Source organism: Vicugna pacos, chromosome 12, assembly GCF_048564905.1.
Source record: "Vicugna pacos chromosome 12, VicPac4, whole genome shotgun sequence".
NCBI lineage: Eukaryota > Metazoa > Chordata > Mammalia > Artiodactyla > Camelidae > Vicugna > Vicugna pacos.
Genome location: NC_132998.1, coordinates 26,062,896 through 26,088,954, shown reverse-complemented (window position 1 = coordinate 26,088,954; position 26,059 = coordinate 26,062,896). Strand labels below are relative to the sequence as shown.

Sequence of the window (26,059 nt, the reverse complement as noted above, 5' to 3'; positions counted from 1 at the left end):
ATTTGTCAGCTCTAAGTCTCTGGGGGCAAAATGAAGGTTGGTGGAAATTGGCCTCTGACGCCTACAATTCCAATTTCATTTATTTTATTTAATCATTGCCTCCACGAAGCCCGCAGACACCATCACAGGCGGGACAGTCCTGTAAAGCCCATTCAAGTCAACCCACACAGCACAGCCAACCCCACGTGCATTCCTCACCCAGCTGCAACCGCTTTCAACTCTCTCCCTACCCTTTCCTATTCGGCGCCTTCGAATGACGTCAGAAGCGGGCGCCGACGCCACGGGAACCAGTGTCTGCGCCTGCGCTGCGCCCAGGTGGCGGCTCAGAGCTCGTCAGCTAGCGTGTTGGCTGGAAGGCCGTTAGGCTTCCGGACCCGCTGGGACCCAGTCTCTACCGTGAGGCGTCGGGGCGTCGGGGACCATGCACCGCAGCCGCCAGGTGACGTGCGTGGCCTGGGTCCGCTGCGGCGTGGCCAAAGAGACGCCAGACAAGGTGAGGCCTGGTCGCCCTGAGGTGAGGGGAGCGGCCTCCTCGCAGCACCCTGGGTCAGCCCCGCCTAGGGAACCTGGACCCAGGACGCGCGGCCCGGGCGCGGCTGCTAGGACTGACCCGGGTGAGGCCGGCTGTGGCCAGACTGTCGTGACTAGGGCTGCAGCTTCTGGGGTCTGGGACTCCTGGGCCTAGGAGCAGGGGCCGCGCCTCCTCATGGTCCCTTCCCTCAAGCGCAGCCCCACCCCCTCAAAATCGCTCACACGTGGACTTCACGGGCTGGAAGGTGGGGGTGCGGCTCGGAGTGGGAACTCCCCAAAAGTCGCCTTGACGTCCGCGCAGCTTCCCCCACACCCTAGTGCGTTTTCAGGCATAACGGGAAGAGGGAGCATGTATGTGAAACTCCACTTTCCACTCCTTCGCTCGGCGTGTAGAGGAATAAACTGGATGAAAGCTATGGTGTAGAAAAACTGGTGTGGAGACAATGTCGTGAGTCTGGGAGATACATTAGGAATTTCTCGCAGTGAACCAAGTGAGATGTGGATGTGGCAGTGGGGATGAGAGGTAAACGTGACAATTATGAAGAGGAAACCTTAAAGACTGAGCCGGTAGCAGGAAAGATTACTTAAGATACTTAGTGCTTTCTGTGTTCCAGGCATTGTTCAGGATCCTGGGATGGGCATAAACAAAACAAGAAAAGTCCCTGCCTTTATGGAGTTGACGTGTATATGTAATATTATGTCATTGGGAATTAATGCTATGAAAGAAGAAAGGGAGTGTTTCAATGTTACTGGGCCAGTTCCACCAGACACAGACGGTTTTATTTACCAGTTTTCTCCAATGTTTGGCTCACAATAGGCATTCAGTGCGTATGTACAGAATAGGGACAGGAAATAATCTCATATTAAAAATTACTGAAGGAGGTAAGATTTGTTGTTAAAAAAGGGACATCTCGCCTTTCAGATACTTGAAGATGGTGATTTCTAAACATGTCTATAGTTTGGAACCACCTGGGGAGCTTCAAAAAATACCAATTCTGAAGTGATTTAATTGGTCTGGAGTATAGCCTGATTCCCCCACGTGATTCTAATGTGCAGACAAGTATGGGAACCATTGCTTTAAGAGTTTATAGGAAGAAGAGATTTAATTTAGTCTACAAAATCCCAGGAAGGAAAATTCAAACCAATAAGAGAAATTAGAAAAACAAGTCTCTTTTTATTAAACTAAGAACCTTTTAGGTTGGGTAGGTGTGGTTTTAATTTGGTATTTAAAATATATACATTTCAAGTCTTGGTTCTATTTGTGGACAAATTTCCAAATTGCTCTGTGATATTTTTGTTACTCTGTGTTACAAAATGAGTTGCTACAACTGGAGATTGTGATGGTGGAGACTTATTGACACATGGGGAAAACCATATGTGCAATTAAAAAAGGACTTTTAGTTTCTGGAGCTATCCAACTATAGAATGTCATCACTGTAGAGGATATCCATATTTTCAGAAGCGTTTTAGTACAAACTGGGTGATTGATTGGCTCGTCACCTATCATCAAGCATCCCTACCATGGGTGGAATGATAGAAACTTAGTTTAGCAGTGATAGAGGTGTTTTAAAAGGTACTGAAGCATTGATTAGGTAAGGAAGGCCAATTTTGAAGTAAAGAGAATGACTTTAATTTTAAATCAGAATATCCAAGTGGAGAGTCTTATGGGTAGTTAGAAAAATGGAACTGGATTATATGTGGCTAGAGAAGAGAAAGTTTGGAGTGATCATTTTAGAGACAGTGGTTTTACTCTTGAGAATGAATGAGCTTTGTGGGGAAATGAGAGCATGATGAGTGAATACTTGGCAGTGATAGCAAGGAAGAAAGCAGGGGATGAAAGCAAGGGTGGTTTGTTAAGGAAAATCCACGGGGAAAACTGGGAGAAGCAGCCTAGGAGTCTGAGTAATTGGAAGAAAATGAGATGGGCTGTCATAGAAGCCAGTTTATACAAGTCTGTCTTTTTTGAAAAAGACTGGAGAGAGGTAGACTGAACATGATTTTTGAACAGTTCTAGGTTAGAAGGGATCTTAATTATAAGGACCTGTGAAAACTCCATTTACATTAAATTTAGAGACCCTGGATTGATACTCGATTTTTTTGTTTTTGGCCTGTTTTTTGTGTTGAGTTTTTTTAGGGGTGGTGGTGGGGAGAGGTAATTAGGTTTATTTATTTATTTTCTAATGGAGGTACTGGGGTTGAACCCAGGACCTCGTGCATGCTAAGCATGTGCTCTACCACTGAGCTATATCCTCCCCCCTCAATTTTTTTTTAAATTGAAGTACAGTCAATTACAATGTGTCGATCTCTGGTGTACAGCACAATGTCCCAGTCATTCATTTACATATGTATATTTGTTTTCATATTTTTTCCATTAAAGGTTATTACAAGATACTAAACATAGTTCCCTGTGCTATACAGAAGAAACTTTTTTAAAATCTATTTTTGTACATAATAGCTAATATTTGTAAATCTCAAACTCCCAAATTTATCCTCTCCCACCCTCTTTCCCCAGTAACCATAAGACTGTTATTAAGTCTTCGAGTCTGTTTCTGTTTCTGTTTTGTAGAGATGAGTTCCTAGTGTCCTTTTTTTTTTTTAAGATTCCACATGTGAGTGTTAACGTGTGGTATTTTTCTTTCTCTTTCTGGCCGACTTCGCTTAGAATGACATTCTATAGGTCCATCCACGTTGCTGCAAATGGCATTATTTTATTATCTTTATGGCCGAGTAGTACTCATATTGTGTAAATATACCACAACTTCTTTGTCCTGTCAGCTGTCATTGGACATTTAAGTTGCATCCATGTCTTGGCTATTGTAAATAGTGCTGCTATGAACATTGGGGTGCATGTGTTTTTTTGAATTAAGGTTCCCTCTGGATATATGCCCAGGAGTGTGATTGCTGGATCATATGGTAGATTTATTTTTAGTTTTTTGAGGAATCTCCTTACTGTTTTCCATAATGGCTGCACCAAACTACTTTCCACTAGCAGTGTAGGAGGGTTCCCTTTTCTCCACACCCTCTCCAGCATTAATCATTCCTGGACTTTTGAATGATGGCCATTCTGAGTGGTGTGAAGTGATAACCTCATTGTAGCTTTGATTTGCATTTCTCTGATAATTAATGACACTGAGCTTTTTTTCATGTGTCTATTGGCCATTCATATGTTTTCATTGGAGAATTGCTTGTTTAGGTCCTCTGCCCTTTTTTGGATTGGGTTGTTTTGCTGTATGAGCTGTTTATGTATTCCGGAAATTAAACCTTTAGGCTTTCAGCTTTTCACCAGTAAGTATTATGCTGGCTGTAGGTTTGTCATAAATAGCTTTTACTATGTTGAGATGTGTTCCCTCTATACCTACTTTGATAACAGTTTTTGTCATAAGTGAGTGTTGAATTTTATCAAAAGCTTTTTCTGCATCTATTGAGATGATCATATGGTTTTTGTCCTTTCTTTTGTGGATGTAGTGTATCACATTGATTTATTTGCTATGTTGGACTAGCCTTGTGTCCCTGGGATGATTCCAACTTGATCATCGTGTATGATCTATTTTATGTGTTGTAGGATTCTGTTTGCTGATATTTTCTTGAGGATATTTACATCTATGTTCATCAGTGATATTGGCCTGTAATTTTTTTTTTTTTTGGTAGTGTCTTTGGTTTTGGTATCAGGGTGATGGTTGCTTCATAGAATGAGTTTGGGAGTACTCCCTTCTTTTCAATCTTTTGGAAGAGTTTGATGAGGACTGGTACAAGTTCTTTGTATGTTTAGTAGAATTCCCCAGTGCAGCCATCTGGCCCTGGACTTTTGTTTGTAGGGAAGTTTTTTTATTGCTTATTCTGTTTCATTTCTGGTGATCAGTCTGTTCAGGTGGTCTTTTTTTTTTTTTCTTGATTAAGTCTTAGTGAACTACATGTTTCCAGAAATTTGTCCATTTCTTCTAGATTGTCCAGTTTGTTCCCATGTATCTGTACATAGTATTCTTTTATGATATTTTGTATTTCTGTGGTATTGGTTGTAGTTTGTCCATTTTCTTTTGTTATTTTGCTTGTATTCTCTCTCTTTTCTTCTTGGTGAGCCTGGCCAAAGGTTTGTCGATTTTGTTTACCCTTTCAAAAAACCAGCTCTTGGTTTGATTGATTTTTTTCTATTGTTTTTTTAATCTCTGTTTTATTTATTTTCTCCCTGATCTTTATTATTTCCTTCTTTCTGCTGACTTTTGGTTTTGTTTGCTCTTCTTTTTCTTATTTTAGGTGGTAGGTTAGTTTGTTTATTTGAGATTGTCTTCTTTTTTGAGGAAGGCCTGTATCGTTTCTTTGGACTGCTTTTGCTGCATCCCATAGGTTTTGTGTGGTTGTGTTTTCATTGTCATTTGTCTCAAAGTATTTTTTAATTTCTTCTTTGATTTCATCATTGGCCTTTTTTTTTTTTAGAGTAACATGTTGTTTAATCTCCATGATGTTGTTTTTCTCTCCTCTGTTTTTCTTTGGTTGATAAATAGTTTCATGGCGTTATGGTCAGAAAAGATGCCTGAAATAACTTCTATCCTCTTAAATTTGTTGAGGCTTCTTTTGTGCCTGAGTACACAATCTATCCTAGATAATGTTCCATGTGCACTTAAAAAAAGATGTATATTCTATTTTTGGATGATGTAATGTCCTAAAAATATCAACTAAGTCCAACTGTTTTATTGTGTCATTTAGTTTCTTGTTGCCTTATTGATTTTCTGTCTGGAAGATCTATCCAGTCATGTTATTGTGGTGGTAAAAGTCTTCTACTGTAATTGTGTTCCCATCAATTTCTCCCTTTATATCTGTTAGTATTTGCTTTATGTATTTAGGTACTCCCATATTGGGTGCGTATATGTTAACAAGTGTAATATCCTCTTCTTGTGTTGCTCCTTTAATCATTATATAGTGTCCTTCTTTATCTTTCTTTTGCCAGCAGTGGTGCCTCTGATCTGTGAAGACAAAGGCTATAGCACCCCTCCCCCTGGCATGCACCAGCAGTGCTGCTTTCTTTTTTCTTTTTTTTTTAAATAGGGGAGTCTGGCTGTTCTGTTCTGTATACACTCCCAGCCTTGGTGCACAACACACTCCAGTCCCCTGAGGTTGCCTCTGTGCAGTCCGCCCCAATTCTTGGGCAGTCTGCTCCAGCTCACCCCTACTGGCTCACCTCTAGGGCTGAGGATTGCAGGGACCCTTTGTGCCCATTTTACTTAATTTTGTCAGTCAAGGGCTGCTGTGCACAGATCTGAGCCTCAGAGGTTCCCCCTCTGTTCCTGCTGACCTCTGTGTTGGAGAGAGGGGGAGTCCCAGTGTGAGAGCGCTATTCCTCCTTTGCTGCTCCCTCCCTGCGGGACAGGTCTTGCACTAATATTCTCCTCCTCCTCCCCCTCCACCTCTCCACCTCCTCTTCCATCTCCACCAGATTTGTGACAAATTTTGTCTCTTGAAGAAGGTGATGTTCTGTCAGTTCAGCAGATGTTCTGAATGGGTGGGTCCGTGGATGTCTCTCTCGGTGTATTCATGGCAGAGGGTGAGCTAAGAGCGTCCTTCTCCATCATCTTGGCTGCATCTCTCCTGATACTCGATTTTTAATGTCTCTTGAGTTATATTTTACATTAGTTTACAAACTTATTTTTAATTCAAAGACTTTTGATTTCCTAAAATATATCGTAATGAAATATTTGCTCTCTTCTAGGTAGAGCTTAGTAAAGAAGAAGTGAAACGTCTCATTGCCGAAGCAAAGGAAAAATTACAGTAAGTTACAGAATGTTGATGCCTGTAGTAAAGTCAGATGAAATGTAAATCTTAAATAATGATGACGGGATGGTCTTGTTGTTGAATGGTGCCTTTTGGGTGATGTCTTTTTACTTTTTCTTTTTTCATTGGTGTAGAGAAGAAGGTGGCAGTGATGAAGAGGAGACAGGTGATCCTTCAGAGGACGGCATGCAGAGTGCCCGTACCCAGGCACGACCGAGGGAGCCCTTAGAGGATGGCGACCCAGAGGATGACAGGACCCTGGATGATGATGAGCTGGCCGAATACGACCTAGATAAATATGATGAGGAAGGTGACCCAGGTGAGAACTCACTCACTTCTACTAGTTTTTAATCACAAATTCAGTGCATCAGATCATGCTTCTAGTGTTCCAGAGCTTTACTCTGAGGCTTTGTTGTCCTTTATGTCAGATAATCTGGTTCAAGGCTTGGGCAGACAGCATGCTTCCTAAACTGTTTCCTGAACTGAAAATCAATTCAACCCACTAATATAAAATCTCAAAAAAAAATTAATATTGTATGCTTTGTTGCAAGTAGTGATTATGATAATCTGTAATTCATCTTTCTTTGTCTGCAGTAATTAGAGAGGAGTCATTACCTCTATTTTACAGAAGAGAGAACAGGCTTACAAAGATGAAATACCTTTGCCAATGTCACACAGCTGATGAATAATGGAGCTGAGGTTTGAATAGTCTCTGGCTCTAAAGCCTTCATGCTTTTCACTGCACTTCATTAGATGCAGAGGATATTTTTTTTCATTGGACTCTGGGTTGTGGGCCTCTGAACTTGTTACCATCCTGCTAGGACAGAGTACCATGGGAATACAGAGCAATAAGAGCTAAGCAGTCTACAGAAATGGCATTCAGAAACTGCTCCCTAACATTCTCCACACCCTGCAGAGTACTTGTCCTGTCTTTCTCATCTGGTGGAAATTCCCATTTGTTGCTTATCAGGTATTATTAGTCCTGCCTCCTTAAATATCTTTAACCTTGGCTATCTTGATTATAATATGTCTTAGCGTTGGTCTATTTGAGTTCTTCCTGTTGGGGACTCTCTGTGCTTCCTGTACTTGGATATCTATTTCCTTCTTTTGGTTTGGGAAGTTTTCAGTCATGATTTCTTCAAATACCTTTTCAATCCCCTTTTCTCTATCATCTCCTTTTGGAATCCCTATTCTGCATAGGTTGGCACACTTTATATTATCCCATAGGTCCCTTATATTGCTTTCATTGGTTTTTACTTGCTTTTCTATCTACTGTTCTGATTGGGTGACTTCTTTTATGTGTCTTCTAAGGCCTTATTTATTCCTCTGCATTATCTTTCTTTCTGCTTTCGACTGTCTTTAGCTCAGCTCCTATCTCAGCAGTTGAGTTTTCTGTTTTTAATTGGCTCCTCTTTATAGTTTCAATTTCCTTTTTAAAGCATTCTCTGTCTCTATTCATAGTCTCTCTTATTTCTATCAGTGCTTTTATCACCCCCTTTTTGAAGCCATGATCTAGTAGACTGTTGAGATCTATCTCATTGTTCGTTCTTTCAGGGGACTTCTCTTGTTCTTTTAATTGGGAGTGGTCCCTCTGCTTTATTTTACTTATATTTCTCTGGCTTCTAGGAGTATCAGTTATCTACTGTGGTCTTGAAGGGCTGTTTTATTTTTTATTTGTTTTTATTTAAAGTGGGAGCATTCCTATGTAGACTATGTGCGTCTAATAGTTTTGTTGCGAGGGCTGTTCTTACTATGGATGGTTGCCACCTCTTTCTTCTGTGAGTGTTGGCTGTTATCCCTTTGATTGGGGGTGTGGTTGGTGGTGTGATCAGAGCCTGCCCTGGTTGTTGTTGTTGAGCAGGACCTCCTTTTTTGTTCTGTGGTTGTCACAGCCTTGACAGGGGCCGGCTCTGCTCCCCTGTTGCTGGAATAGAGGCTTCTAGACCCGTTTCTGAGCTGTGGCGTGTGGTAGGCAGGGTTGGAGCGCATCATCTGGAAAGAAGTGTTGCTGAGTACCTCCGCAGGAGATGTCCCATTGGGAGGTGCTCTCCGTGGTGTTGTCTGTCACTTGTTATGTGGGCTTACAAAGTATTCTTTGTTGACGCTGCCTTTGTCCCCACCTTAGCTACGGGAATGTTGGCCACCTGCTCTGATGTCCCCCAGGTTCTGGCCCCCAGGACCACCAGTGCAGATTCACCAATGTCAGGTGATAGGACCCACCATAGCAAGCATGCAGTCACACACCTGAATCCGTGGTGTGCCACAGGGTCAGTGCAGTCCCCAGCCCTGCCTCTGCATACCGTATGGTATGCCAGCCTGTTGTAAATACCCGTAGTCACCCCCGCCATGCACCAAAATTCCGCTCACTGCTTATTCGTCCCAGAGGGACGGGTCCATCAATGGTCCAGAGAGAGCAAATCCACCCTCTCTGCCTGGGGTTATAAACAAATCTTAGTCCCTCCTGTGAAGTTGCAGGGCCACTAGGTATAGATTCAGCTTTCAGCCCCACCTCCGTGCTGCAGCCTTGTCTTTGACAGAGCCCCACTCCTCTTCTCGCAAGAACACACCAACAGTGGAGCCAGGCAGAGAAAGCAGCTGTGGTGCGACTGTGTTGTACCCCTCCCCTCCATGCACACCAGCAGTGGCGCTTTTTTAATGGGGTCCCAGGCTGTTCTATTCCACACACACCCCCAGTTAGAGCTCACACCACCCTCCAGTCCACTGAGGCTGCCTCTGGGCAATAGGCCCCAGCCCTCTGCCCAGGCTCCTCACTGATCTCCAGCAGCCAGTCCCAGCTTGTCCCTGCTGGCTTGTATCTAGGGCTGGGAATCACAGGGACACTTCATGTCAGTTTCTCTTAGTTCTGGCTACCAAGTAGCTGCCACTTTCTCCTCTGACCCTCAGAAGCTCCGCTTCTGTTCCCACTGACCTGGCGGGAGATGGGGCATCCCAGTTTGAGGGTGACTTCCTTTGCTGCTCCCTCCCTACAGGACTGGTCCTGCACTGGTTTTTTTCTTTTTTCTTTTTTTCTGTTACTGAATTTTGTGAGAATCCTCCTGTATTTCGAAGTGAGAGACACTCTGCCAGAGTTCAGTAGGTGTTGTGTGCAATTCATTGGATTTGTAGATGTAATTCTTGGTTTACTTGTGGGAGAGAGCGAGCTGTGAGTCTGTACTCTGCCATTATAGCCTGTCTCTGTGTTTTATTCATTTCGATTTATAAATTCTTAACAGATACCGAAACTCTTGGTGAATCTCTGTTGGGTCTTACAGTCTATGGGAGTAATGATCAAGATCCTTATGTTACTCTGAAAGATACGGTAAATATTCGCATGGCTTTTCTAATTCTGCTCCTTAAGTGTTTGAAAAACCTTATCAAATATCTGATTCTAGTCAATGACTTTTTCTCTGTCCACTTAGGAGCAATATGAACGGGAAGATTTCTTGATTAAGCCCAATGACAATCTCATAGTTTGTGGCAGAGCTGAACAGGACCAGTGCAATTTAGAGGTACATGGTAAGTGAAATACATCCCTTACTAAAAGGTTCTCTACTTTAGTGATATTAAAATAACTATAATAGTAACTATTATGAATTTCTAAACACCAGGTTCTGCTGTATCTCATTTAGTTGGGTTACCTGGTTAAATTCTACATGGTCTACAGACTTCCTGGTTATTGTGCCTGGGTATGTGTAGTCTGATGTGTCATTTTAGTATCTGACTTTATTTATGGAAAATGATCCCCTAGAAAGTTCTAATAGGGGTTTTTTATCTTTTGTTTAAACACTTTTGCTAATTTTTGTTTTTCTTTCTCCCTTCATTGGAGAAAACCTAGAGGTAAAACTATCTTTAAATGCAAGAAAAAATTATAATCTCTTTATCCCAAGGTAACTTGTTACCTTGGATTTTTACTCCAGTTCACTTTCTGGCTCCTTTTTCTTCATATGGTGAAGGTTATATTCTGTATAATTTATCCTGCTTTTTCACAAATTCATTTCAGATATTTCCCCTTCCACAAAACATTTTATTTTCTTCATAAAAATTCAACTTAGAGGCCCACAGGTTCTCTTCAGGAACCAAAAGGTCATGGTCACTTTTCCCAGTTCAGGGAATGTCTGCACTAAAGCCAGAGGTGAATACAGTTAGTTGACCCTTGAACAACATAGGTTTGAACTGTGAGGATCCACTTATACGTGGATTCTTTTTCAGTAATAAACACTTTAGTGGAGAAACACTGTACAGGGATATGGAGGGTGGTCTGTAAGTTATACACGGACTTTCCACTGCACGGAGGGTCAGTGACCTTAACCCCCATGTTGTTTAAGGATCAGCTACTTGGAATCTGAAGCAGACAATGATTCACATTTTTCTTTTTATTTGAATTTTTAAATCAAATACCTTAAGGTTGATATTTATTAATTCAACAAACATTAATTGAATGATTATTTTCTTAAAAACACCTTCAAGATGTCTGGAATATTTTGCCTCCACATTTTCCCTTTTGTTTTTCTTACCCCTTTCCATGCACACAGATCCTCAGACAGGTCCGTTTTTGCTCAGATACTCTCCTTCCCCAACAGTCTTCTATTCATTTGCCTTAAAATTTGGAAGCTTTAAAGAGATGATTAGGCTAATGCCTTTCATTATAGGAAATACAGTTGCATAGTTTGAAAATTAAAACCTTTAGATTTAATGTTTATTGGCATCTTTTAGGTTACTTTGTCACTTATTTCTTTTATTAGCTTGGATTTCTGTAACTCTTCACAGTCGAGGGCTGCATGCAGGAAGCCTAATAGGCCATCTTTATCCCATGGCCCACTGAAAGGCTTTAAATAGCAAATACATGTGAAGCTATTCTCCTAATTATCTTTGAACTTTTTACGTATTTCAAATGAAAACTTTGTTCATAGAATTTTTAAAAGACCAATTCTAATTTCAGAAAAATTGAAGCTGTTAAACAGTTTGTCGTCATTGATTTTTATACATTTTCGTGTGAGAATTTATTGTAGTCATTCCTTTGAATCTAGTGAGTATCAGAGTGGAGTTGAGAAGTTAAAGAAAAACAATTGTATTCGTATTTTGTTCTAAGTTAGGTTATTAATGATATATTTTATTTGGATTTGGTCTGAATCTTCAAGTTACCCAGTGTATCTCTGTTCAAGAATAATTTCAAAATTGCATTCTGAATTAGATCTGAATGTTGATCTGACATGGTTAAAAGAAGATTAAAGCATCGTCATCAGGGGGAGGGTGTAGCTCAGGGGTACAGTGTGTACCTAGCATGCACTAGATCCTAAGTTCAATCCTTGGTATCTCCACTAAAAATAAATGAATATACCTAATTACCCTCAAAATAAAATAAATTAAAAAAAATTAAACTCAATTAAAACATCATCATCATTTTTATTTAAAATGTAAGCTGAGTACATTGACCATAGGTGAGGTTCTTGCAGGACCACTAGCTAATCATTTTGAGCATGCATTTTAACCATGAAATGATGTGCTGGAACATTACAGAGAATCTGCTAATCCCAAGATCTATCACAGGTTTAGTGGTCTGAGGAATTTTAAAAAATCATTTGCTTATCTTAACATTACTTCTTTCTAGTAAAAGACATATTTGAGGGAAATCTGTGATTTCTTGGGCTCTATTTTATCAGTGTTTCACTGTATAATTTTTAAAGGTCTCCTTAATTATTGATTTTAACAATATTTTTGCTCCTTAACATTGTAACTGAATGATAAAGAGCTAATTTTTTTTAGTTGCCATATTCCAGAAGAGTGTTCTCAAGAGCATTATTTACAGTGCTGGTCTTCATAAACTTTTTTTTTAATTGAAGTAATTTTTGATGAGCATTTAGATTTCTAAATATGAGTTATTTCTTTCCAGTGCTGATTCGTTCTTGACTTATAGCCAGATAGACCTTTAAAAGATAAAATTATATTGAAGTATTTCTTATGGAGACATCATGAGCATTTGTTTTCTGTAATAAATAAACCAGAAAGTAGGACCATTGTAGCTGAGGAACATGCGGATCGAGTATTCAGGCAGATGTCAGTTCTGTTGTCAGTACTGCTGTTCCCCTTTGGAGCACACCAGACGATGGGAATATGTTAGACGTGCAGAACTTCTGCCTAGTAGTAAGTACTTTGGAATCTCTTTAGTGCCATCAAATATGTCTCACTTTAAGCCTATGGCCCCCATAGGTTTAGGGAGAGTTTATTCTTTTGAGCTGGATATGATTTCTTATTCTGATATAATAAAGTCTCTTCCCAATCTTTTCAGTTTATAATCAAGAAGAAGATTCTTTTTATGTACACCATGATATCCTGTTGTCTGCATACCCTCTGAGTGTGGAATGGCTGAATTTTGATCCTAGCCCAGATGATTCGACTGGTAATTAGAAAACTTAAGATTACTCAATGCTCTTACTCCTGTGTTTCTCCTAGCCCACATAAGTTACCTATTTTGTATGAATGTTTTCAGAATTGTTGATATTTTATGAAGTTAATGTTCTTTTATGAAGTTACAGAGTTCTCAAAACATAATCACTTAATTGTTTGGGGCTGTATGTCTCCAGATTTCAGACAGGCTGAAGAGGTAATTTCTCCACTGTAGGCAGAAGGACAGGGCCTGAAAACCATTTTGGGCTGCAGAACTGTGCAAAGATCCCATAAAAAACCCAGTATAAAATGGTGTAATGCACCTGATGTTACCAGCTAGAGTGTAGTGCATGACCCTTTGCAGAACCCTCAAGTAAAACCAAAATGAAGAGAGAATTGGGTATCAACTACTATGTATAAAAATAGATTAAAAAAACAGATTTCTTCTGTATAGCACAGGGAACTATATTCAATATCTTATAATAACCTTTAATGAAAATAAATATATGTATATGTAGGTATGACTGGGATATTATGCTGTACACCAGAAATTGACACATTGTAACTCACTGTACTTCAAGTAAAAAAAAAAAGAGGAGGAGAATTGGGCTTTCATGTTAGTCGCTGTAGCTGTGCTGCACACTGCTAGTTGTCCCTGTCATACTTACTAGGGCTAAAAACTCTAACACTCAGTCCCTCATGGCAGCCTGTGAAGGCGGAAGGGATTTTCTCATTACATATGTGAGGACCTGGGAACCAGGGGCCTGAGCCTTTGTTACTCAAGTGTGGTCTGAGGGCCAGCAGCACAGCATAGCCATCACCCGGGAGCCAGCTAGAAATTCAGGCTCAGGGTCCCAACCCAAGGCCTCTTGAAACAATCTGCATTTTAGCAGCATTCAGGTGATGTACATACATATGAAAGTTTGAGAGAAACTGCTTTAAGCCATTACTCAGTGTGTCATTAAAATTTATTTTTAAAATCATAAGTACATCATTTTCTCCTGTAGGAAATTATATTGCTGTGGGAAACATGACCCCCGTTATTGAAGTGTGGGACCTTGATATAGTGGACTCTTTAGAGCCAGTCTTCACACTTGGAAGTAAGCTATCAAAAAAGAAGAAAAAGAAAGGAAAGAAGGTAAGCAAGCCAATAGATATTTAAACTCCAATGACAAACAGAGAGGTTTGGTGGGAGAGGGGACAGGGGATAAGAACATACACTTTTTCAGTTAGATAGTTTTGGTGGAAGAGGACAGGTAGTTATGAAGTTATTGTAGTTTCTAGTTTCAAAATGCCCATCCAAGGAAAAACTGATTTATGATTACATAAAGCCTCCATTGTTACATTATTCATCTTTACACAAAACAGATTACTCTCTGGTCATGATCCCGCTTTATAGATAGTAGCTATTCACACTAATAAGCTACTTTTGAACTTTTAAAATATTCATTTAGCCTTGAGTATGTTGAAATCTAAATATCCCTCTATTAATTCCTATAGCTTTTAGAACTGTTCAGTTTTGAAAGGGAGGGATTGATTTGTAGAATTATAGCACCCACATTAAGAACTACTATAGTTTTTTTCCCTGAAAAAGAATATCATGTATCTCTATAGTAACAGGGAGACAAGGTGTTTCCAGATCTTTGAGCATGTGTGCTCAAGATCAAAACAGTAATCTTAAGGTTTAAAGAATCTTTCAAATTAGTGTATCAATTTTGTTTGGGGAGGTAATTTAATACCAAAAATAATTAAACTAAACAATCATTACAGAATTCCTCAGCAGATGGGCATACTGATGCTGTCCTTGACCTTTCTTGGAATAAATTGATCAGGTAACAAGAAATACCATTTGAAGGATTGTTAAAGATTAACCATTGTGGTTTTTCCTCATGCCTGCACTTGTCTCCCTACACTTGGTGTTTCGAGTCTTTGTGTCCATGTCTTATCTTTTCCTGAAGTATATACTGCTTGAAGGCAAGAGCTCTGCTGTCTGTCCTTGCATCCCCCACATCACCTGCCAGCTTTTTGCTTAGTAGAGGCTCATTACATATTTGGGGACCAAGTGCACTCCTCTCCACCACCACTGGGAAAAACAGGATATACCGCAGTGCCAGTGGTGCAGTAGAACTATTTCTTCACAGAAGGCCTTTTTCTCACTTCATTTAGTATTCTCAACATCTCATCCACATGTTTTTGTTTTTGTTTTTTTTAAACTGTGGTGAAATATACATAACATAAAATTTACCATTTTAATCGTGTTTAAATATACAGTTCACTGGACACTGTTATACATTGTTATGCACCACCATTCAACTCCAGAACTTTTTCATCTTCCAAAACTATAACCACATACCCATTAAACAATAACTCTGCATTTCCTGCTCCCCCAGGCCCTAGTAACCTTTGTCTCTATGAGTCATTCTACTTTGTCTCTATGAATCTACTCCTCCAGGTACCTCATATGTAGAATTGTACAGTATTTCTCCTTTTGTGACTGGCTTATTTCACTTAGCTTAAGGTTCATCCGTGTTACAGCATGTGGCAGGATTTCCTTCCCTTTTAAGGCCGAATGATACTCCATTGTACATGTATACCGTATTTTGTTTATTCATCTGTTGATGGGCGCTTGGGTTGCTTTCACCTCTTGACTCTTGTGAATAATGCTTCTGTTATTTACATAGATATAAATGTGGATTTACATGTATGTTAGAGTCCCTGCTTTCAGTTCTTTTGAATATATAGCCAAAAGTGGAATTGCTGGACCATATGTTAATTCTGTTTTTACCTTTTTGAGGAACAACCATACTGTTTTTTATAGCAGTTGCACCGTTTACATTCCCATCAGCAGAGCACAAGGGTTCCAGTTTCTCCACATCCTCTTCAACACTTGGTACTTTCTGGTTTTGTTATTGTTATTTTTATAATTGCCCTCCTAACTGGTGTGATGTGGTATCTCATTGTAGTTTTGACTTGCATTTTCCTAATGATTATTGATGTTGAGCATCCTTTCAAGTACTTATTGGCCATTTGTATATCTTCTTTGGAGAAATGTCTATTCAGGTCCTTTTGGCCATTTTTTAATTGGGTTAGGTTTTTGTTGTTGAGTTGTGGAAGTTTTTTTATATATTCTGAGTTTTGATCCCTTATGAGAGTTATCATTTGCAAATATTTTTCCCCATTTGATGGATGGGTTGCCTTCAACTCTCTCGTTAGTGTCCTCCGGTGCACAAGTTTTCATTTCGATGTAGTCCAATTCATTTTTACTTTTTGTTGCCTGTGCTTTTAGTGGTATATCCAAGAAATCATTGCCAGATTCACTGTCATGAAGATTTTCTTCTAAAAGTCTTGTAGTTTTAACTCTTAAGTCTTTGGTCTATTTTGAGTTAATTTTTGTATATTCTGTAAGGTAAGGGCTCAACTTAATTCTTTTGCATGTCATCCACATATTTTTTATATTTACCCTTAAACAACAGTTACTCCAGAAGGCCATTTTCCAAATAGTGTAGTTGGTTTGAGGGACTACTGTGGCAAGAAGGTAAGCACTAGGTTGAGTACAACTTATCTAGAGGGGTGAGAACAATCTGGATTACCCAGTGCACTTTTTTTTTTTCCAAAGCATTTCTGTCACACTGGACACTTTGTAATTATGAGCATTCTAAGGAAAATCCCATAGCGCTGGCTTGCCAAAGAATATGTTTGTGTTCGGACCTCTTCAGAGTTACGACCATTTGGGGAAATGCACCTGAGAAGGTTGTTTAGGTAGTATTTCCCAAACTTAGCTGCAAACCAGAAACTTCTGAATAACCTTTTAAAGTACAAGTTCCTGAAAAAAAAAAAAATGAAATTTTGCCATTTACAACAACATGGATGGAAGTGGAAGTTTTTATGTTTAGTGAAGTAAGTCAGACAGAGAATAATAAATACTGTATGTTATCACTTACATGTGGAACCTAAAAAATGAAATAAGCAAATGAATATAACAAAAACAGACTCTCAGATACAGAGAACAAACTAGTGGTTATCAGTGGGGAGAGGGAGGAGAGGAGGGGCAAGATAGAGGTAAAGGTTTTTAAGATACAAACTATGTATAAAATAAATAAGCTACAGGTATATTGTACAGCACAGGAAATGTAACCAATACTTTATAATAACTTTAAATGGAGTATAACCTATAAAAATAGTGAATCACTATGTTGCACACCTGAAACTAAAATAAACTATAAATCAAAATGCATCCTAAAAAAATAAATTAAAAATTAAAAAGTTAGAAAAAAAACCCTACAAATTCCTTGGCTCTGATACCCCAAGATTGAGTCAGTAGTTCTGAAGCAGGGGCCCAAGAATCTGTTGGTGTTTTGGTTTTGATTTTGTTTTTAAAGCTTCCCCCAGATGAGAATCTAATGCTGCCAGGCTATAGTAATTGGGTTTTGTTCGAATTGGTCCTGATCCTGACTAATGGGCATATAAATAAGAGATCTAATAATGAGTGCCCTGTGCTTTAGAAACCCACTCATATTTACAAATCTAAACTGTCACAATGATTACATATATTAACTTCTCATCGTATAGCAACTGTTACTTTGAGTAACTGAAAGGTCATTCTAATGCAACAACCTCTCATCAGCATTCCAACTGGTTCATCGTTCCCTTTCCCCAGCCACCGTTCCCTAGTTCCATTTAGCTTCTTAATGGCACCTGTTCTCCCATCCTTCCGCATCTGCACTCACATCTGTTTGACTCCAGTGGCACATGTTTCTTTGCTCCTTAACTCTTATTTCTCCATCTTATTTTAGATCTTGGTTCTCCTTTCCCCTTTCTTTACTGAAAAGGTGCAGTATGTCTTGAAATGTCCCATACTCTGGGTGCATAGAGTTTGGGACTGTGGTGAAGAATAACATGTTGGCCTTGTTACTGGTGGGACCTTGGTTTCTAGTAAAATGCTCCCAGTTAAAAAAAAAAAAAAAAAAGCATGTTCTCTGCTGATTCATTCTCTTGTTGGAGTGCTTTTCTTGCAGGTGTAGTGTTCAGAAGTTTTGTTTTTTGTTTTTGATCTTACACAATAAGAACTTGAATGTGGAAATAATTTCAGGTATTTTTGGAATGATTAAAATGAAAATGTACTATGAAATTTTAACTTTTTGCTTTTGGGAGCCATTGTTTATAAATAAACTGATTATTGGGAATTTAAGTTAAATTTAATGTATAAAATGCCAGGGGCTTAAAACATGACCTGTATGCAGGACTTAATGGTAGAAAAAAGCTAGCATGACCCAAATATACATGATCTTCTTAAGAGACATTGCATATGTCACTGAAATGTGACTTATAAAACTAAAGTAGTTTGAAGTAACTTCTTGAGGAAATAATACCTTAAAATGGACCCATCAATATTTTAACAGTACGTTGATTTTCTGAACAAAAAGATTACTATCATTAATGACCTAATTTTGTGTTGAGCCATTTTAAAGCTAGATGTTGAAGAATGAGCTTTCAATTTCAGGAGTGTCTGTATTTTTTAGACAGCATCTAACATTTATCAAGGGCTCACTACGTTCCAGTCACTCAGCCAGGTACTTGGCATAGCAGCCCTTTGAGGTTGGTTGTTTCATTCTCATTGGCAGGCAAGGAAATGTAACTTAAGTCTTAGAGCTGGTAAGAGGCAGCACCCAAGAATCCATTTTAGGTTTTCTGGGCTCTAAAGCCTGTGTTCTGTTGTGGAACTACATTATTAGCTCTTGATCCCTGACAGGTAGACATCCTGGGTTTTTTCTATTAATAGTATTTAATGCTCTTTTTTTAAGGGAAAAAAAAGTTGAGATGTATTTCATACTATATGACCTAGCAAATACATGTATCAAAAAATTCACTTTAAAAGTGTTTCAGTGATTTTTAGTATATTCACAAAGTTATGCAACCATCATCAGTAATTCCATAATATTTTCATCAATCCAAAAAGCATGCTATACTCATTAGCAGTCACTCTTTATTGTCCTATCCCTCCAGCCCCTGGCAGCCACTAATCTACTTTCTTGTCTCTGGATTTGCCTGTTCTGGATATTTCCTAGAAATGGAATCATCATAAATGGCCTTCTGGGTTTGGCTTCTGTCCCTTAGCATAATGTCTTTGAGGTCCTTCCATGTTGTAGCATGTATCAGTACATCATTCTTTATTGCCAAATAATATTCCCTTGTATGGATGTACCACATTTTGTGTATTCACTCACTGGATAATGGACATTTCCTTTGTTTTTGCTTTTTGCTGTATTATGAATAATGCTGCTAAGAACACTTGTGAACAGATTTTTGCAGGGACATATGTTTTCATTTTCTTGGGTATACACCTAAGAGTATAATTGCTAGTCATATGATAGTGTCTTTGCCATTTACATTCCCACCAGCAGTGTAGGACGGAGGGTTCCAATTCCTCTACATCTTGTTAGCACTTGTCTTTTTCATTATAGCCGTTCTGTGTATGAAGTGGTATCCCATTTTTTTAAATTTCCCTAATAACTAATGGTTTGAGCATCTTTTCACATGCTCATTGGCCATTTGTCTATTCAGATCCTTTGCCCATCATTTAATTGGGTTGTTTTATTATTTAGCTGAGAGTTCTTTATATATTCTAGATGCAAGCCCTTTATCACATACAATTTACAAATATTTTCTGTTCTGTGGGTTGTTTTTTCACTGTCTTGATAGTATAATTGCAACACAAGTTTTTCATGTTGATGATACCCAATTTATTTCATGTTTTTGTCATATCTAAAAAACCATTGCCTAACCCAAGGTCATGAAGATTTATACTTATTTTCTCCTGAGAGTTTTATAGTTTTAGCTCTCACATTTAGTTGCCCTGTGATCTATTTTGAATGATTTTTTGTATATAGTGTGAGGAAGGGGTCTAAACTTCATTCTTTTGCTGGAGAATATCCAGTTGTCCCTGAACCATTCGTTGAAAACACTTCTTTTCCCCACTGAACAGTGGATAATCTTGGCACCCTTGTCAAAAACCAATGACTATAAATTTGAGGGTTTATTTCTGGACTTTTCTATTCCTAATGTCTGTACTTAATGCCAGTACCATTGTTTTGATTACTGTAGCTTTTCAGTCGATTTTGAAATCAGGAACTGTGAACTTTCTAACTTTGCTCTCCTTTTTCAAGATTATTTTGGCTATTCTGGGTCCCTTGCAGTTCCATGTCAATTTTAAAACCAGCTTTCCGTTTTTTGCCAGAGCCATCTGGCATTTTGAAAGGGGTTGGTTGAATCTATAGATCAACCTGTAGATGGCAATATTTCTGTCTTAACATTAAGTCTTCCAGTCTGAACATGAGCTATCTTCCTATTCATTTAGATACTCTTCAATTTCTTTCAACAATCTTTTATAAGTTTTCAATGTCTTGCATTTCTTTCATTAAGTCTATTTCTAAGTATTTTATTTGTTTGAATGCTATTATAAATGGAATCTTTATATGTAATGCTTTTGATTTTTAAAAGATAACCTGATTTGTTTCCTTTCTCAGAAACGTGCTGGCAAGTGCATCAGCTGATAACACTGTAATTCTGTGGGATATGTCCTTGGGGAAACCAGCAGCTAGTCTTGCCGTACACACAGACAAGGTATGGTGATTTAGTGGGTAAAGGGGATTCTAAAAAAATCTGGGAAGCATATTAGCTACAAATAATCCAAATATTTATATATGGCTTTTTGTGAATTACGAAGTGCTCTGACTTGGTATCTCACTGGATTGTCATAGAACTTTGTGCTTTACAACATGTTTACAGAGGCTCCTAAAAAGGGCTGAGGGTGTGTCAGTCACCAAATGGGGTTAAAGAATTTAACAGATGTTACTACAGAACTCAGGGATCTAATGTGCTGATGCACCTTGTGAAAATTTCAGTGTTTGGAGTTGCCCAGTAAGTTTGATCCCCCCCCCACATTTTTCCTTCTGATTATACTTTAACATTTTAGGGACATACCTATTCTCCAAGCACAATTTGGGGAATACTGCATTGTGTCTTTCAGGTGTCAGCCTTTACTGGGAAGCATGTTTTGCCCTTTTGATTATGCAGTACATTTATGTTTCTTTAAATAGTAGAAACAGTACCAAATTGATTCTCACCAAGTATTAGGCAGTTTTACCAAAACCAAACAAACATTGACCTGTTCATTTATGTTTCCTCCTTTTAGGTACAGACTCTTCAGTTTCATCCATTTGAAGCACAGACTCTAATTTCTGGATCATATGATAAGTAAGAAAACATTTCAGGAATTATTGCTGCTGTTTTTATCCTCTTGAACTAATTCAGAAAGTATCACTTGATACTCAGGTAGAATTTATTACTGAGGCTTCTGGGTGTTTAAGTTTTTAATAGTACTTTTTCCCTTTCAACTTGATCCTTTCAGCCTGCAAAGGAATATCGTTGTATCATAATAACATAGTTCCTAACTAGCAACTGCTATGATTTTTAGAGGGTGTATGAGTTAGCCACTGCTGTGAAACAAGCCATTGCAAAATTCAGTGACTTAAAGCCATGAACACTTATCGCCTGTCCTCTGCAAGGTTGAGCTAACTACTCTGGGTTCAGCTGACAGCTCTGCCAATCTTGGCTTGTTTCAGCTGGGCCCAGAGACCTGGCTCTCTTCATGTTTCACATCCTCCTGGGACCAGCAGGCTAGCCCAGGTTTGTTGTCACAGCAAGGTCAGAATTAGAAGCAGAGATACCAGTGCCTCCTAAGACCTGGGCTCGGAACCAGTACAGTGTCTTCCTCTCTTGGCCAAAAGAGGTATCACATGGAGTTGGAAATGGACTCTGCATTTATGGGAGGAACTTCCAAATCACTGACAGGGGCACGTATATATAGGGAGAGGGGAAGAATCGGGACCACTGCAGTCCCCCACAGAGGGGTTTCCAGCCACATGTGTTTTTTTTTTTTTTTTTTTTTTTTACAGATTTGGTCTGAAGGTGGGAAAGGTAGCTAGCAGAAACAGAAACCAACTTGCAGTCTTTATTTTGATTCCTTATCCTTTTGAAAAGTACTGTGTTTATGTTTTTCAGTTGGGATTCATTCAGAATTAGAGAAGTATATCCATCAGTTCCCCAAACACAGTAACCTGCTTACAGAGAGTAAGCATGGGTGGCTGAGACATGAGTTATCAGTCTCAGCACTGCTGGGGAAGCGGAAATTAGAAATTGTCCTGTTCTTTTGGAAATAGAAAGGATTCATCTTGGAAGTAGAGGATTCATTCTGGAGGTCAAGGCCAGAGCCACCAGTGTCTTTAGGTGACAAGACCAGAGTCTACCAATTATAAAAATCAACTTGTCATCTCTACTTTTAGAACCTTAAAACAGGCTTTAAATAATTGGATCTTGATTTCACAGTTTTATTACCATGCCATTTTAAATAAACTGAAAATACAGGAGAATTGAAGTCTTAAAACCCTGACTGTGCCCAAATCTGTCCAGGTCAGTGGCTCTGTATGACTGCCGGAGTCCAGATGAAAGCCATCGAATGTGGCGATTCAGTGGGCAGATTGAGAGAGTGACTTGGAATCACTTTTCACCTTGTCATTTTTTGGTAAGTATGCATATTATTTGCTTACCCAGGTTGCTAATGACTTAGACTCTTACATTGCATTGTAGAGAGAATCTCTGAAAAGCTTTTTCTACGTTAATAACGTGAAGTATTTAGATTGGAGTCTTTCTAAAAAGGATTTTTAACAGAACAATGGATCCACCACAAAAAATAGTAAACACTTTTGTTAACTTCCAACCATCCCAAAGAGTGCCACATTTTTTTAGTTGTAATAATTACGTGATAATTGTAAAAATTATTTTGAAATAGAAAGCATGGCTAATATTCTTTTTATGCTTTTTTTAATGGTTAAATCAGTCCAAGAAAATAACCCTTTTTGTTTAAATATTAGTACTTCAGCACTTAATATACCACTGTCTCCCAGGTAGGAAAAAAGTGTATGATCTCTTAATCCCCTTAATATCTGTAAGATAACAGTTTTCTATGTAGCATCCAAAGATGCCACTGATATTTCAATCCATGTAGAAGTAAAATCCCAGCTTTTATCCAGAGGGGAAGGTTAATTAAGGAAATTGTTATACATCCATATACTTCCTAATTTTCCTAAAGTATGTATGGAGTGCTTTGTAAAATGAGGGAAAGAATCCTTAAAAGAAAAAAAAAAAGCTCTTTTAAATATGGATAATTTTAATAAGTTTCTTGCCATTTTGATTTTGAGAACATTTAATCTCAACTCTGCACAGAAGTGCATGCAGCTCCCCGCTGAGCTGTGTGAAGCTCATAGTTATTAGGAGTGAGGTGCCAGTTATATTTGAATGTGGTATTGTACTTTGGCTCTCAACAGGCAAGCACACATTTCCTGAGGTTATTAATAGATGGTCATCAGCACTAAAATCACAAATATTTAGGAAAATGGAAAGTAATCAAAATAAAATGGTTTACCTCGCTCCCTCCAATCTCAAAGGATGAGACCTCCCTCTTCAGTTTCTGTCCCCATCTGCAGCCTGGCTTCAAGACCACAACATGTGTCCTCCCCCTCCCCGTCCTGGCTGTTTCCCTTCGCTGTGTATAGGCTCAGGTCTCTCTCCCCTCTTTGACTAGGTCTGTCTCTTAATTCCTTCTGTTTCCTCTCCCTTTCTTCAGTGTTACTGTAATCTGCCTTTCGGTTTTTATCTGATTAAATCTCTGCCAAAATATTGATAGCATTGGCACTTCTTTCTTCAGAACCCCTAGGCTTCCCTGATATTCTTTGTAATTTCCTCCTCCTCCTTTGATTCTTACTTCTTCCTCAGCCTGTACCTTAAGTGGCTGTGCTCTCCAGGCCTTTGTCCCCAACACACTGCACTTTAATTCTGTGCACCTGGGCTGTGTCCCCTCTGTTCTCATGGATGTAACTTCCACCCCTGCGCTTTCGTCTCTCTAACCCTGGTCCATACCATGGCCACAGCTTCATATTCATCCTCATGTTCAGCTGCCTAATAGACGTATCAGCTGAACTAGAACTTGTCCATGTTAATTTGTAATGAGCTCCTCAGGTAAGTCAGATACATAGCTGACTTTCACTATGATTTATACTACTTACCAGTTGCTAAATTTTATTGTCATGTAGCATCATGTCCATCTTTTTACTCTTTCCAGGCCAGTACAGATGACGGCTTTGTATATAATTTGGATGCACGTTCAGATAAGCCAATTTTTACACTTAATGCACACAATGATGAAATCTCTGGTGAGCAAGAATAGTGTTTCATTTCTATTATGATGAAGTAAATCTATTTCAGAGTGAGTCTTTGAACTAATCTTACCTTCCTTTAGGTCTTGATCTAAGCAGTCAAATCAAGGGCTGTCTTGTGACTGCATCAGCAGATAAGTATGTGAAGATCTGGGACATATTAGGAGACAGGCCAAGTCTAGTTCACTCAAGGGACATGAAAATGGTAAGAATATCCTTGAGCATCTTGGTTTTTTCTGTTTCTGATTTATTGTTTGTCTTACTCTAGGAATCACTGCATTAAAGAATATGTATTTGTTGGGAAGTTAATTTTGGGCTTAGTCAAATTGTGAGAGTTTTACAACTCAGGACAGTTTGGGGAGAAATCAAAGACTGGTTCCTTTTCCAACTCATAACAGTTGTTTTGTAAAAACAAGGATGATAAGGAGATGGTTTCTAGGACACAAGTGGAATAGCCTTTTTTTTTTTTTTTTTTTTTAAACTCAGGGCCATCCCAGGAAACCCTTGAACCTTTAGGGCACCATATCTGTTGAGGTCAGTTTTTCACCCACCTCTTTTTATAACTAGTTCTTATCACACTGAAATTGATCACTACATAGTAGCAAAAGTTTTAAAAATGACGGGAATTCATTCATCAAATATTTATTGAGCACGTACTGCAGTCAGGCACTGAACTCTAAAACTGCAGATATATTTGTGTATATATATGTAAGTATGTATGTATGTATGTATATATACATAAATTTGTGGAAAGGCAGCTTACAGAACAATTTTTATATTTAAATACTTAAGTACTTGAATGCTTATATTTAAATCTAGAAGACCCTGTCCCAAAACATGAACAGCTGATTATCTTACTGATTTTATTACATTTCCTTATTTATTACTAGATAACACATGCATCATAGAAAATATAAAGGGGAAAAATTAAAAATTTAAAAAAATGATTTAATAGTGATCTGTGGTATCAGCATAATTACGTAAAAAGGAGAATTAAAGTTTCTGGGATTATTGAGCAGGTTAGACTTAATAGGAAATCTCTGTTAGAGGGACCTGAGGGTCCTACCTGTCCTCACAGAATGTCCATCGTGTTGAACTTGGCCAGCTTTGTATTGTAATGATAACCCTTCCAACTTGACTGAACTTTGCAGGAGGCCTGAAAGAGATACTGGTGAGTTAGTTTTGAGTAACCATTCAAATCATAGGTTCTTGTAGACAGGACTAAGGATCAAGGTTGGGGCCCTATGGAAAGACTGGAATCAATGACTTTGTATTCTCTTCTCAGGGAGTTCTCTTCTGTTCTTCCTGTTGTCCTGATTTGCCATTTATTTATGCTTTTGGAGGTCAGAAAGAAGGGCTTCGGGTCTGGGACATAAGTACAGTCTCTTCAGGTAAGACTTAATTTCCTGCTTTCTCTGGATGAGTTCTGTAAGAGCTAACATAGAAAGTGTGGCTTGAATACATTAGAGAGCGAGCAAAGGTAGATCCACAGTGTTCATACCCTTAGTACAGCCTGCTTAGGAAATAGATAAGATCAAATGTAATTTGGAAATGTTCAGGTTCACAAATAAGTTTGTCTTCACGCTTTTAAATGTAGATCATTTCAAAAATATCTTTATGGTAAAATTTGAATTTTAAAATGATCTGAAGAGCAGCCCTCCTTTCCCAACAATGGCCCATCCCAGTGTAAATATATGTGCTCCCCCCCCCCCCCAACTATTTCCTATAAAATCCAACTTTCCTGAAGGGGCTGCTCTGCTGGACTGCTTGTTTATTATCTTTGATGTAATCTGGAACAATAAAGCCTCCCTATCTGATTAATGAGAAAAGGTCCTAAATCCAAAAGGGCTCTATTCTGCTCATGATACAGAGAAAGATGAAAGTAGGGAACAATTCTACTCCTGTAGAATAAGGGAGGGACAGTCACTGTTATCATAGACTGGACATCTGTTAAGGTGAAGTGGATAAATCCAGGACAAGGCAAAGTTTTTTTTTTTTTTTTAAGTGGACCAGCTTAAAACAGTTAATGTTCTGAATGAGGTTAACTTTCTTTTGCGTTGGTTACTTCCCATTTACAAAGTGCTAAATATATTTTCAAAACACAATTTCTA

General features: G+C 38.7%; 1 protein-coding gene across 1 annotated transcript in view; it reads left to right on the top strand.

Moving 5' to 3' along the window:
• The first annotated feature begins 293 nt into the window (after positions 1 to 293).
• The window catches only part of PWP1 (PWP1 homolog, endonuclein), a 33,991-nt gene continuing 8,225 nt past the window's right edge, over positions 294 to 26,059 (top strand). Inside the window, exons 1-14 of the mRNA XM_006205862.4 lie at positions 294 to 493; positions 6,233 to 6,291; positions 6,429 to 6,613; positions 9,528 to 9,613; positions 9,714 to 9,810; positions 12,581 to 12,691; positions 13,686 to 13,816; positions 14,449 to 14,510; positions 20,202 to 20,298; positions 20,870 to 20,931; positions 22,147 to 22,258; positions 23,855 to 23,945; positions 24,032 to 24,153; positions 25,234 to 25,339. Of these exons, the coding sequence (XP_006205924.1) occupies positions 422 to 493; positions 6,233 to 6,291; positions 6,429 to 6,613; positions 9,528 to 9,613; positions 9,714 to 9,810; positions 12,581 to 12,691; positions 13,686 to 13,816; positions 14,449 to 14,510; positions 20,202 to 20,298; positions 20,870 to 20,931; positions 22,147 to 22,258; positions 23,855 to 23,945; positions 24,032 to 24,153; positions 25,234 to 25,339 (1,393 nt within the window). The 5' untranslated portion in view covers positions 294 to 421. The remainder of the gene's footprint in view (positions 494 to 6,232; positions 6,292 to 6,428; positions 6,614 to 9,527; positions 9,614 to 9,713; positions 9,811 to 12,580; positions 12,692 to 13,685; positions 13,817 to 14,448; positions 14,511 to 20,201; positions 20,299 to 20,869; positions 20,932 to 22,146; positions 22,259 to 23,854; positions 23,946 to 24,031; positions 24,154 to 25,233; positions 25,340 to 26,059) is intronic.